The sequence below is a fragment of the Acanthisitta chloris genome, unplaced genomic scaffold (assembly GCF_000695815.1).
Source record: "Acanthisitta chloris isolate BGI_N310 unplaced genomic scaffold, ASM69581v1 scaffold19897, whole genome shotgun sequence".
Classification (NCBI taxonomy): domain Eukaryota; kingdom Metazoa; phylum Chordata; class Aves; order Passeriformes; family Acanthisittidae; genus Acanthisitta; species Acanthisitta chloris.
Genome location: NW_008681197.1, coordinates 55344 through 69182, shown reverse-complemented (window position 1 = coordinate 69182; position 13839 = coordinate 55344). Strand labels below are relative to the sequence as shown.

General features: G+C 39.5%; 1 protein-coding gene across 1 annotated transcript in view; it reads left to right on the top strand.

The window, feature by feature from the left end:
- The window catches only part of ZCCHC2 (zinc finger, CCHC domain containing 2), a 29359-nt gene that overhangs the window by 1013 nt on the left and 14507 nt on the right, over positions 1 to 13839 (top strand). Inside the window, exons 2-5 of the mRNA XM_009078032.1 lie at positions 2364 to 2440; positions 4903 to 4974; positions 8764 to 8876; positions 10788 to 10882. Of these exons, the coding sequence (XP_009076280.1) occupies positions 2364 to 2440; positions 4903 to 4974; positions 8764 to 8876; positions 10788 to 10882 (357 nt within the window). The remainder of the gene's footprint in view (positions 1 to 2363; positions 2441 to 4902; positions 4975 to 8763; positions 8877 to 10787; positions 10883 to 13839) is intronic.

Genomic DNA, 13839 nt, shown 5'->3' with positions numbered 1-13839 from the left:
CTCTTTCTTGAATTAAGTAACAGAAGCACAGAAAAGTTGAATAATTTAATCTAGCAAAGAGCTTAAATATTTCTCTGCATTTGTATTATCACAGTGAAAAGCCACAGTGAAGGATCCAAACAGTTTTGTGATATTTGCTACATGGGTATGTGATAGAGAGTCCCTGCCACAGAAATCTCCTTACTGGGTTAGAAATACCACTGATAGTAAAACTTGGTTTTTATTCTCAGCTGTGATGAATATGAATATTAAAAATCTTGACTTAGACTTACAGTGAAAGCAGTGCCATGTGTATATGCTGGACTTAATCATCCTGAATGCACTGTTGTGTCCAGAATAGATGCAGAGCTGTAACATGCCTCATTGGCTTTTATATTCAAACAGTTCTTCGCAGTTCCGCTGTTTAGAATATTTGAAATGTGATTGTGGAAACTGATTTTTAAAGCAATCTGTTGAAACTGGCACTAAAGCTGTGCAGCAACAGCACTGTAACTACCTGAAGCATGCAGCAACAACAGAAGTTAAGGAAGTTGAAGTTATTACGTTGTGTAATAAAATTAATTTTTTATACCCGAGGACAAATTTTAGCATGGAGAACATTAAATAATTTAAAATAAGCACAATCTCATTAAGGGAAAAAGCTTGTCTGTGAATGTTAATGGTGTTAGTTTCCTGATTATGTAGGCTAAATACATGCATGTAGTGGAATGCAATTTAAACCACTATTCTCAGTTCCAGTCATGGGAATCAACTTTTTAATTAACTTAGGAGTATGAGCTCTGCTGATGGTATCAATTTTACCATAAGCCATTCAAGAATTTTGCTGCACCAAAACTCATGTTATACCATGGTCCTTCTTCTAACAGCACTTTATACCAGACAGATAAAAATTCAGGTCACTAAACCCTCGTCTTTTCATAGGATATTGATGTATGTTACTGTCTGTCATTCTTTGCTCATCTCAGGTTTCTGTGCTTTGTAATAATTCATTTTTGCCAGTGATTGCCTCGCTCCTGGCTAGAGGATTACAACCAGCGTACACCAGCACACTCAGTATTTGTCACTCTTTCTGCTGAAGGAATTGGAAACTGTAACACTTGGAAACTGTAACACTATCACTAGGTTTATATGCTGGTTTATTATTCCTTTAAGGAAATCGACAGTACTCAGTTCTCTTAGAAATGATGTTTGATGTGACTGAGACTCTGGTTGTAGCTTTAACAAAATTCATTGAAGATATGTGAGTTATATTAAATGGCAATTAATCAGCTAAGATCCAAGAATGAGCTTTGTAACATATTCTTACAGGAGGCTTTTGTGATAGTTTTTTTTATAAAGTATTATTGTTATGAGTAGTTCTCAATATATCCCATGTAAACATGCAGTCAAAAATTGTAAGGAAAACGTTAGCTATTAACACCACCCACCTCCCTTCAAAAAAGGAGTTTCGAAAGCATTGGATGGAAGCATTGATGCTGTAGGGCAGGTTGAACTGTTTTTAAATCAAATATTTTTTAACATAAAGATGTGTTCAGGCTTGTATTAGAATAAAATTCTGTTGAATTTTTAGGCCAGCATAGCAGCAAAAGTGAAAAGCCCAACTCAGCTACGTAAGGGTTTTTATATGGAATATTACCTGAACAGTGTTGTTTGCCCTCAAGAAAATTTCCAGGCCCTGAAAGCCATATGGTGCTGCTGCTTGCCAAGTCACAGCCTGAACTGGCTTATGCCTGAGTGCAGTAGACTGTGGGGAAGGAATGTTGAAGTAGCAAGTACTTTGGAAGTACCTTTCTTCCTTTTCAGTTCAGTTGAATGACACTTCACAGTACGATCGTCATAGCCTTCTGCTTATCCTCCTCATTTTCTGTTTGCTGACACTCATTTCTGTCTTCTTCAGGCCTTACCCAAGTGCTTCCCTTCACTGAAGTGCCTTTCAGAAATGTGGTTATTTGGCCCTAGTTCGCCCTCGTTGCTACTTGATCTTTCTTTCTCAAACATGGGCATGGAGGGCAGGATCTCTGGCTTTTATCAGCACTTCTTGGACTAAAGACACAATTGGACTTCCTTTTGTTGTCTGTTCACTTACAGTGGCTGTATTGTTGTAGTTATGTGACTTTTGGTCTAAATAAGGTCTTGGGAAATGCACAGATTCCCATGATGTGCAATGAAGAGGTTGTGGTTAGGCCAGGGAAATACTTGTAGAGATCAAGGTTCCACCTGCCTGCTGCAGTTTGTTACAGTACCGTAGCTCCCGAGGAAGAGTGGGGCTGTGGGAGTCAGGGAAGTCTCAGAGTGCCTGGGGAAGTAGGGAATGTTTGCAAACTGTCATTTTTGGCATACAAAATAAGGTGTTTTTCTTTCAGCTGTACACATTGAGAAGATAACCCTGAAAGGAGTACCAAGGAAAAGGGCTGACAAACATTTGGAGTACACATTCAAAGTAAGCAAATAACCTCCAGAATATTAAAATAATTGTCTTCATTGATATCTGTGTATTGTAGATACATAACAGCTTGTGTCAAATACCTGCTCAGGAGGCAATTTTGAGATTGTTTGAATTATCCTAATGATTCTTTTGAGTTCTGCATGCAGGTCAGGTCTTTATGTAATTCTGGGCACAAGGTGGGAAGGTGTAGAACACCAGCCATAGCTGCATATGTGACATTGCTTCAAGAAACTTGGCTCTTGCTAATTCAGCATAGGCATTACAAAGAAGTCTAGAACTAGTCAATTGCTTGCTAAAGTGGCAAAGGAGCCCAGTTCTTGTGTCTGCAGCTGCATATTTCTTGAAGTCATGTGGTTATCTTGGATCTCATTTATCATGTTTACCATGTGAGGATAGCTCCTGTGTTTTCTGACAAAACCAGAGGTTGGTTGGTTGGTTTGTTTAGGAGTTTGTTTTTTTGTTAAGGTAAAAGCAAACAAGCTGGAAAGTGTCCACAAACTGAAAGGCCTGCCTGGTATAGTCTAAGGGCAACAACATGTAACAACTGTGTGAATGAATTTGAAAACTGAAGCACTGCTTCTTACTGCTTTGGAAGAGAAGCTTTCAGTATTGAGGTCTGGTATTAAAGGCTGTAGGTGTTAAATAATAGCTGCTCAGGCTATTGGTGGTGGTGTTCTGATTGAGCCAAAGTAGTAATTTTCATAGCTGACTAACGCAATGAGTCATTTAGCCAGTAGATGTGAGTCTGGTAGTATACCAGATTTGAAGATAAAATTAAATGTTTCCCTTCCCCCCCATGAATGGTTTGCATCAAACATTCAGCTGGCCATTTGGCATGTGTTACAGGAGGGCTTTGAAGTGGCAGGCTTAAAAGAAAAAAACATTAAGAGATGAAAGTTGATGCGTTGATGCCAGAGTTTGATATTGTATTCTCTAAATGGACATGAATTAGAGAGTTTTGTCTTTTCTGGTATTACTAGGTGCTTAAAATTAGAGTTAAATTGACACGGATAGTATTTCTGGTTTTAAAGTAAAGTATTGGCAACAGACACCTTGTTGATCATATCTGAAGGTGAAATTTGCGGAAGATTTTGCAGTCTTCTTTTATTGAGGACAGTAATATGTGGAATGTTGCCTTCAAAGTCTTTAAGATTAACCTGCCCAAATATTTCAGCCTTGTCATAGAACTTTTTTCCAACTAGTATGTGAAGTAACTACTAGGTAAAATACAGTAGTAGGTAGGAGAGGTTTGTACAGAATGCCTATATAGATTATTAATATTTAAAATCACAAAACTATTTGAAAATTCAGCGGGTAGAAGGATTTGACAATGGTTTTGAATTTCTTTGTTAAATGGGGAATGTGGAGATGTTCTGGGAATTATTTCAGTAGTCTTGAAAGTCCTCCACCTCAGTTCTTTTAGGAAAGTGTTTCCTCATCTGTGCAGGTATATATTGTGCTCCTCACTGGAGATTATTTTGTGCTTGCCCAGACACTGCTTTTTTTTTTTAAGACTGTAACAATTACAGTCATAGCTTCCCAATCGAGGGCACCAAGGGTAGCTGGCGTTTCTGGGGACTAAGTTGGAGGCAGCTGGTGATTGAGGTTATTCTATCAGCTCGTGGGAGTAAGTGAATGTTTATAATCGCCATATCCACTCCTGTTACACAGAATCTTCCCACGTTACTAATTGGAGTCTTTAGCCCAGAAGTGGGCTTACAGGCAGGCAGCACTCATCTAACCAAGCTTACTTACTTTTTTCTTAAAGTATGCATGTGAAGGTGCTGTTCTTCTACCTGCAGTCGTGTCAGAACAGTAAGCTACTGAAATTTCATACAAGCAGATACCAAAATGCTGTGTTGATTATTAAGTAACCTCTTTAGTAACTTGCACTACTTTTTAGACCTGCAGCCTACAACAAGTTCTGTATGGCTGTGTAAGGTTCAAGTCTGAGGCAGATAAAATTATTTTATAGGTAACATACACGGAGATATTATTCTTTTTTCTTTCTTTTGTTTTGTTTTGTTTGGGTTTTTTTGTTTTGACCCCTGATAATGGCAGTGAGAGCTCAATCCAGTGTATCTTACCTACCTTTTCTCCAGTACCTGTTTTTTGTGGCTAGTGATGTCTGTTTGATACGAGTCCTGTAATTACAGAGCTTTCTGCCTGGCTTCTTTATGAGTCAGTAATCTTCAGGGACTTTTTTGCATTTCCCTGAATTTGTTCACGCTCCCTTTAGCCATAAATATCATGAAGGTGATCCCAAATTGTACACTCCAAATAAGCGTGTGTCTTTGAAAAAATACAGCTTTATCCCTGTTTTGCCTGGTATTTACTTAATTGTAGGTGTTAACTCCTATATTGTGATCATCAGGTTTGTGGAATTGTTCAGGTCACGTAATTGGTATGATATTTGAAAAACTAACTTTCCTCATTCTGTTTTCCTTCCTTACTAGGTATCCTGGTCTGATCTTTCAATAACATGTGTGACAAAAACACACCAGGAGCTTCAGGAATTCCTACTAAAAGTATGTATTAATGATTTAAATCTTGTATATTGTGGTGTAGCAACTCTACAGAATGTTTGGGGAGTTTCCCAAGAGGAGATTGTATCATTTGAAATGGCTCTTAGCGTTTTAATTGGGCTATCATAAAACTACCAGATGAGTGTTTAGTATTCCCCACAGAATTAATGTATAGGTACATAGGGCTGGGCAGTCACCAATCATGTGAAGTTTAACAAGAGCAAGTTCTGGATTCTGCACCTGGAATGAGGCAACCCTGGATGTATGTACAAAATGGGGAACAAGATGCTGGAGAGCAGCCTGGTGGAAAGGGTCCTGTGGGTCCTTGTCGATGGCAAATTGAGTATGAGTCGACAGTGTGCCTTGGCAGCCAGGAGGGCCAGCTGTGTCCTGGGGTGCATCAGGCAAGGCATTGCCAGCCAGTTGAGGGAGGTGATTTGCTCTGCTCTACCCTGTGCTGGTGCAGCCTCACCTTGAATATTTCATGCGGTTTTGAGGTCCACAATACAAGAAGGATAAAAAGCTATTAGAGAGTGTCCAAAGAGGGCAGCAAATATGATGAAGGGCTTGGGGGGAAGCCATATGAGGAGTGGCTGAGGTCACTTGGTCAGATTAGCCTGGAGAGGAGTTGACTGAGGGGAGATCTTGTTGCTCTATACAACTTTCTCACGAGGGGAGATGGAGGGGCAGGCACTGATGTCTTTGGTGACCAGTGGCAGGACCTGAGAGAATGGCATGAAGCTGTGTCAGGGGTGGTTTAGGTTAGATGTTAGAAAATAATTCTTCACTCAGAAGGTGGTTGGACACTGGAACAGCTGCCCAGGGAATTGGTCACAGGACCAAGCCTGACAGAGTTCAAGAAATGCTTGGACAATGCTCTCAGGCCCATGGTGTGATTCACAGGGATGCCCTGTGGACAGCCATGATTTGTACTCAGTGATCCTGGTGAGTCCCTTCCAGCTCAGCATATTCTGTGATTCTGTACAAGCACTGCTCGTTAGATTATTCGTGTCCCTGTTAGAATGACCTTAAAGCGTATCATTTATTTTTAATTAGTGAGGCAGAGCCACAAGCATAGTAGTTCTTAATTTTAACTGTTGTATTCTTCAATAGAACAAAGGCAAGGCTATTCACTATCACAAGGACTCAAATTTGAGGATGGTCTGGCAACTGTATGTACATGTGTGTGCATGTTTATAAATGCTGAAAAGTTCAAGTTGTTTTTCTGCCTGCCCCAAGCAGGGAATGCATTTGGGTGCATAGGCCATGTGCAGACCCCGTGAGTGTGATGGCCTTGAACTGTGTGTTTCATTACCAGTGTCTTAATATTTTGGGTTCCACCTATTTTGGGAAATTCTGTGTTTAAACTCTTCACTGTTCAGGGCAGTAATGAAAGATCTGGTTTTGACATGTTTTGATGGCATCTGCTGTTGTTAACTGCAGTGTTGATTGTGAGTGGAATTTGTCTTTGTTCATGGTTTGTTATCAACATTGTTTTCTGGGATTGTAGAAATGAAGCTGTGAGGATTTGAATTCTGGGTGGCATGTCTGGTTGGAGATGCGTTACCCCTCAACACAGGGTACATGCATCTGCTCTTGAAGAGAACCTTAAAAGCAGGACTGTCATTCAGGATCCTGTGCAGCTCTGCGATGAGCATTCAGCTGCATGCCTCCTGTTCAACCTTTGTAAGACAAACACCAGTGTCTGAAATGGACCTCCTAGAACCTACTTGTGGCGAGGAGGAGGAGGCAGGAAAACAGACAGGATCCAAAGCATTGCAGAGCTGTCCTGCTTGACTGATGTGGGGTGTTCCTCCCATGTGCTGGCTTGACTGCTCCATCAGTCTAGATTTATAGGAGATGACAGGACAAGAGGAAGACAATCCCAAGCTGCTATGAGCTTTCCAAGGTGTTCTGTGGAGAATATGCATGGCTGAAAAACGTGTTTGGTTTGTGTTGGTTTGATAGCCATAAGTATAGGAGAAAGAGAGTTGTTAAATAAAGCAAGCTGAAACAGACCTTGCTTTAAAAATCACACAGCATGAGTGCCGTCCGCTTCATATGTACTTGTATTTTGGCTTTTTGTTATTCTTATTTCCTGCCTGCCATGGCATTGCTAAGTAGTACACTCAGTGTCCTGGGGACAGAAATGACTAGTCAAAACCCTTGATAGAAAATTCCAAGGTTACATGTGATAGAAGCAAGATATTGTAAAAATTGTTTCAGAATAGAATCAGTGGTGGGAAAACTAAGGTAGTAAATGGGTTAACTTGGATGCTTTGTATTTAAAGAGCACCTTCTCTTCGGTGCTAAATATGAACAGTTCTTTGCATGTAGGAAATTACCCACCTATGTGGAAGGGCTAATAAGCTTGTAAGTGACAAGTCTATCTCATTACCTGAAGTTAAGCACATAATCTTGGGTTCATATAACTGAATCTTTAACTACAGAAGGAACTGAACACCTTTTAATGAAAGTTTTAAAAAAGAATCTACTGTTTCCAGGTACAGATGTAAATACAAAACAATAGGACGGGAGGTTTGCTTATTCCTGTGCTTCTGCAGTAACTTTTTGGTACCGTTTGGTTAGTACTGACTAATATTTCTGTTCCTCGGTAGCCCATATTGCAGCCAAAGGGTCTGTTAGGAACAGCTGCTTTCAGCCCTTCTTCCTGGTGTTATATATATGGCATTTCAGGTGCTATGGCACTGTACTGATCTAGTACTAACAGCACCTGTCTGGATTCCAGGAGTTCCTTTTATGTGTGTTACCAAGCAATTACCTTCATCAGACATAGCATCCTTCTGTTAGTAGCAGTTCATTCAGTGAAAGAATTAGTGCTGTGCTGTTGTACTACGAGCAGGATGTAATATCCAGCTGGCCCTCTGGGTTGGGGGTATTCCAGACATGTGAAAGGAAGATGCTTCTCTAGTGTAAATTGCTTAGTGCCATTGATCATAACCAGTGGCAGATGTTAAGCACATCAGTAATAGCTTTGAACTTTAGGAAGAAACCACTTTTGCTATGACAGTTTGCTTATAATTGCCCCAAAATTAAAATACTTAAAAGAACAAATTTGATCACTTTGGTGACCTTAAGGACTTTATTTTGGAAGTTGTAAACGTGAGAAAACTTTGTTCTGGGGAATATTTTTCATTTCAAATAGAGATGCTCTTAAGTAGCAAGAATTTTGCCTTCTGAACTAGAACATCAGAAGGCCTCACTCTGTAGTACTGGCACTGGGAACAGTTAGAATAAATTCTGATAAGAAGTATGTGTTAAAATCAACTGGAGAGGGACTTGCTGTTGATTCATTTCTGTAGTGCCCACTGAAGTCTAGTGTATCGTGTAACTGAAAGAGTCTCCTTCCTACTCCCGTTTCTTTACGGTAACTTCATGTATCTAAGGGATGATAGTGAGTATGGTGCATTCAGTCCTCCCTGCCTGTTTTCAGACCAGATTTGTGTGTGAAAGATTTAAAGAAATAAATCAAAAAAGGGTGTGAATTACTCTGGAAAAGAATGTAGTGTTGGTAAATTTCTGAATGTAGTTCTTTAAAATAGGTCTTTAAACAGCTTTACATCTGGATTTGCTGTGAGGATTTACAGCTAAGTGTTTCTCTAGCAAAACTAAGTGATGTTGATTTGTTGTACCTTTGGTCTGTAAATTGCCTTACTTAAACTGGAACAATAGAGTTTCTTGTTGATACCAAAAGGTATAAAGACTCATAGTGAACAAGTATAGTCTTTAAAATGTCAACTACTCATTTTTCGCATTAACCTTTTTTTTCAGCTCCCAAAGGAACTATCTTCTGAAGCATTTGACAAGACTATTTTAAGAGCACTAAATCAGGGTTTTCAGAAGAGGGAAGAACGAAGGCATGCTGATCTTGAGCCCATAATCAGGTAAATATTTTAGCAAATAGCCTGAAATACATCACCTGAAAAGAAACTGAAGTGAACAGTAGAAATTCTGCTACCCAAACACATTTTGCAAAGAAAATGGGATGGCAGCAATGAAAGAGACACTCTTGACTCTTTCTTCTTTCTTGTTTTTAAATTGAGACTTTTATGAAACTTAATAGAATTACTTCTTTAGAAGTAATTGTATTATGAAAATATTTGTCCTGAGCAGCATTATATTGCAATGCTTGGCACTTCTGTGAGGATCTTGCCTCCATTGTACAAGGGAATACTAGAGGTGCTAGAAACAGTAACTCAGAGCACATATGTTCTGCTTTTATGGCAGGATAGAGTGAGAGACAGAACAGGATTTGAGAAAAATAAGCAGTAATAGTTAAACATGTATATAAAAATGAAAGTAGCTCATGCATTTGTACAAAAATGCCCATAACTCATAACCTACTATTTAGTGATGAGAGAGCTTGCTGGGCTGTGGGACATGTTGATCAAATCCTCTAACTCAGAACAGCAGTATGAATTTGGGTGTGCCTCCCTGTTTTTTTGTTTGCTACAGATACCTTATGTTTGTCCTTTTCTGTTAGGACTGTTCAACCTTGTTGAAAACAAATGATTCATCATGTTAGGCAGTGTCTCTTGAGTTGGGGCACTTGAAGAATCAGGCATGGCTTTTCAGGCTCCTACTCATAATGTTGTCTGGGTCTGTCTAAAATTTTTGTCCTAATATCTTAGTTAAAGAAGGTAAGGAGCTGTACTATGCCTCAACCTCCACCTTCCCAGTTTGGGTTGTTTTTAAAATTTTTATCTGTAATATTTATCTGTCATTATTGGCTTGATTGTCAAGCCAAAAAGTATATCTCTGCAAACAATTTTTGCTAATAGATGTTGTGGCTTTAACTCAATAAACTTGTGAAATAGAGGTCGGCTGAAGGGAATGTATTGCAGTGCAGAAAGGTTGTGAAGCCTCACTGCACAGTAATTACAAACCCAAGAGATTCACTTTGAAGAGAACCTTTGAACATAGCCAACTGTGCTGTAGTAAGCAACTCTAATTATGACTTGCAAGTTATGTTGTGAGTATATGGGAATGCTACGTGAATAATTTTGTGATAATAGCATTACTGTGTACAAATCCTATTTTCTTTCAGTGTCAATTTTGGCATAAATACATTCTTATTTGGAGGCTTAGATATGTGCCCCATTGCCAAAAATTGCTTTCCCCTGCCCCTCCTCTAAAGAAACAGAGCTGGGTAGTGCTTCCTGGCAAGTAATAACTGAAAACTTGGTGTGTGGAATGTGAAAACCATTCATTCTTGGCCTAAATTCTTATCTGAAGCTAATAGAATTTGTCACTGACCTCTTGGGAACAGACTCAGACCAGTGCAGAGCAATATTGAGAATCCCACCCTTTGCTCTTGCAGATAATTATGAGTCTCAATGGTGACATTATCAGTGAATTCAGCTTTTTATTTAGCCACATAAATGTATTTAAGAAAGATATGCATTGTTTTGGGAAATTAAATGTGTTCTCCGTTTAAAAAAAGAAATTAAAATAACAAGGTCCAGTGCTTTTTGACTCAGTCCAAGCTCCTTTTTGATAAAATGTTACAAGTGGCTACAGTGTCTGAATTGAGATGGCTCAAAAGCACATACCTTTCTAAATCTAAAAAAATTCATCATACCGATTTCTTGTGCTGGCTGTACTCCAGCCTTGCACTGGCACTGAACAGCAAAGCTCAAACGTAGCATTTAACATTGTTTATGCTAAGTACGCAGTTTGAAATGTTTGGACTTCTTAAGAACTACCTGCTTTGCTTTTAAATGGTACTGTAGTAAATTTTTGTGTTCTCCTATGATTCTATTACTTAGTTTAACAAACTCTCACTTTCATTTCAGGCAACTATTTTCAAATACATCACAAGCTTTTCTGCAGAATCAGAGAGTATACAACTTCTTCCAATCAATTTCATCAGAATCTTTGCACACTCACAGTAAGAAATATCCTAATACTGTTTTATGTAACAGAAAGTCTATAAAAAGCTATTTTTCCTGTCATGGGTAATTAGTTTTATAATTTTGTATTCATGTCATGTTATATTCCGCTGGTTGTGTTTGCACTCCCAGCCCATGAATGGTTGCTTAAGCAGATTCTCTTGCCTTTGACAGTGGGAACATGGTATGTGGCATCAGCTTGTGTTCTTTCTTCCTCTCTCCCCCTCTGTACCATCATGCTATTAAAATAGGTAATTATGAATTGAGTATGTTCAACAGTTTGGCACGTCTTTCTTTTACAAAATCTTAAGCCATGGAACAAAAAGCTTGAGCCAACCCAAAAAATCACATCTGCTTTTTATTTGTTTTCTTTTGTAGATTAAGCATCTGTCTTGCTATTTAAACTAAGATTTATTCTGAGTACATAGTACATAAATGATGGCATGGCCCTAATTTCAGAACATCCAGAATTGTGTTCAGAGCATTTGCATTGCAGAGATGCCTTTGGTGGACCTCTTACCTACTTGCGTGTTACAAATTGTTTGTGTGACTGAAGCTTAGCTTCCCTCTATGGATGCCTTAGGATGTGATCTTTGTTTCTGCTGAATCTTTTCTTCTTTCAGTGCATGTTATACACCATGACAGTTAGGGCACTGACTGTGAGGCCACTGCCTCAGAAATTGCAGCTGATCTTAGTAAGGAATTGAATAAGTTGGAGATTTCAAACAGCTCATATGAGCTTGGGAAAAATAGGGGAATGACAGCTGAGTTTAATTTGAAATGATGTGTGTAATCTGTGACAAATGTGTTCTTGCCATGGTGAGATAGAGGCATTGTGCTTAGGGTAGAAGCTGTAGGTTGTTTTGTGATTTTTTTTTTATTTTTTTTTTTTTTAGTAACACTTAGGACATTCTTACATGGCAGTTTTGTGAAAATGCTAAATTGCTAATATCCAGGGTGATTACGGAACTGGCTGGAATGTACTGCTGTGAAAATTCTGACAGCTGTGTTGTGCTGAAAGGCTGCATGGGGAGGAAAGAGTTTCCAAAGTCTGGAAAGATTCCTGTTAATTACAGGCACATGGGACAGGGTATGCATATTTTAGGCTATAGACTACATCTAGGTGGGAAGGGCTTGCAAATGCACCGTTGTACGTGGGTATAATTTGAAATGGTTTGAAGAAGAACCAGTGCTGGGTTTCATCAAGACAGAGTTGAGTGGGCTAGCGCAGTGCAGGGTGGGTAGGTCAGAAGGGTAGAATGGACAAACATCAATTCTGTAGGAAGTCTAACATTATAAAGTGATCATAAATGTGAGAATTTTTGTAATAATAAATAATTGGCTACGTGAAAGGTCACAAGGACTTGTCAGATCTAGAATGTATGACAGATAGGATCAGGAACTTGATTGTTTAGTAGTGAGGAGGAAAGCCTCAAATGGAGATGATTTAAGTCTTCAAATACCAAAGAGTCACAATGTAAAGAGGATGATCTGTTCTCTCTGATGGACAAGACAGAAAGCACTGGGCTTAACTTGTTGCGAGGAAGATTAGGACCAGGGACAGACAAGAGCCTGGTGATTAACAGACAAGTCCAAAGCAGTGAGACAGGTCTGAGGTCAAGGCAGAAAAACAAGTCAGTAGGTCAGGGTGAAGAACAGGATCAACAAGGTACATGGCCAGGCACAGGTATGCCTGCAGTATAACCCAGGCAAGGGCCTGAGCTCAGATGTGGCTCCCAAGCCAAAGAATGGGGGCCCTAGGTGAGGCATCTGCCAGTTTTTTTCCCAGAAGTCTCACCCCAAATTGCAAAACCGTACTGTATCAGATTGAATCTTGAGCACAGGCAGGTGAAGCCCTTAGGAGGGCAGGAGAAGAGTTTGCAAAGCCTATTGGCATGGTTCAAGGCCCTGACATTGAGTTAGATATTAAGAAAATGTTTGGTGAAGAGAATTAGTGTGGGAAATTTAAGCATAGTTGGTTTTGTTTGGAGAAGGGGAGGGATGACCTGTCCGGGTAGCTCGCAGTCACGTTTCCCATGCTGCAGGCTGATAGAGGCTGTACTGAGACAAAAGTACTCACCCTGCCTGTTGTCAAAGTCACCACAATTAAGTGGCTCATGAGGATTTTTTTATTGTTGGTCTCTGTGTTTTTCTAGGTTTCCTGTTTGGGATTCCTGTAATCCTGCTTATACTTGTGATTGCAAGTTAGCCTGTAGTGGCATGTTTTGAATGTGGTGACAGTGTTGGGGATGAAGCATGTATTTAAGAAAAATCTCATCATAGTTCTCAAATTGGATGTGTAGAATTAATTGACAGACAAAGCATTTGTGGCTTAAGTTGGTCTTCAGTTGCTATTTTGGGGGCAAAAACATCTCTTGACAGAAATACAAGATTATTCACTCTTTCTGAAAAGGTTGGGATTTGAGCAAACTCCTATGTGGAAGTAAATTCCATGTTTGCTGAAAGTCTTTATACCCTCAATAATAGCTGGGATCTCCCACTGAGTAATATATTCTGTAAGCTTGATCATGCCGCTGAGGTTCCATTGAGGAGGAAATCAGTTGGCTCTCTCCTGGTTCATAACATCAGTTCCTTAGATGCTTTTTCAGTTTGGAGTAGACTTTTGATTCCAACAGACTTGAGTAGACCATGATCTGGGGGTTTCATGTCTTTGGTGCAGACAGTGTTCAGAAGGATCTTCTTATTGATGTTTCAAGCTCCTAAGCAACACCTGCTGAGGTTCCATTGAGGAGGAAATCAGTTGGCTCTCTCCTGGTTCATAACATCAGTTCCTTAGATGCTTTTTCAGTTTGGAGTAGACTTTTGATTCCAACAGACTTGAGTAGACCATGATCTGGGGGTTTCATGTCTTTGGTGCAGACAGTGTTCAGAAGGATCTTCTTATTGATGTTTCAAGCTCCTAAGCAACACCTTTCAGATGTTTTGCACTAACTTG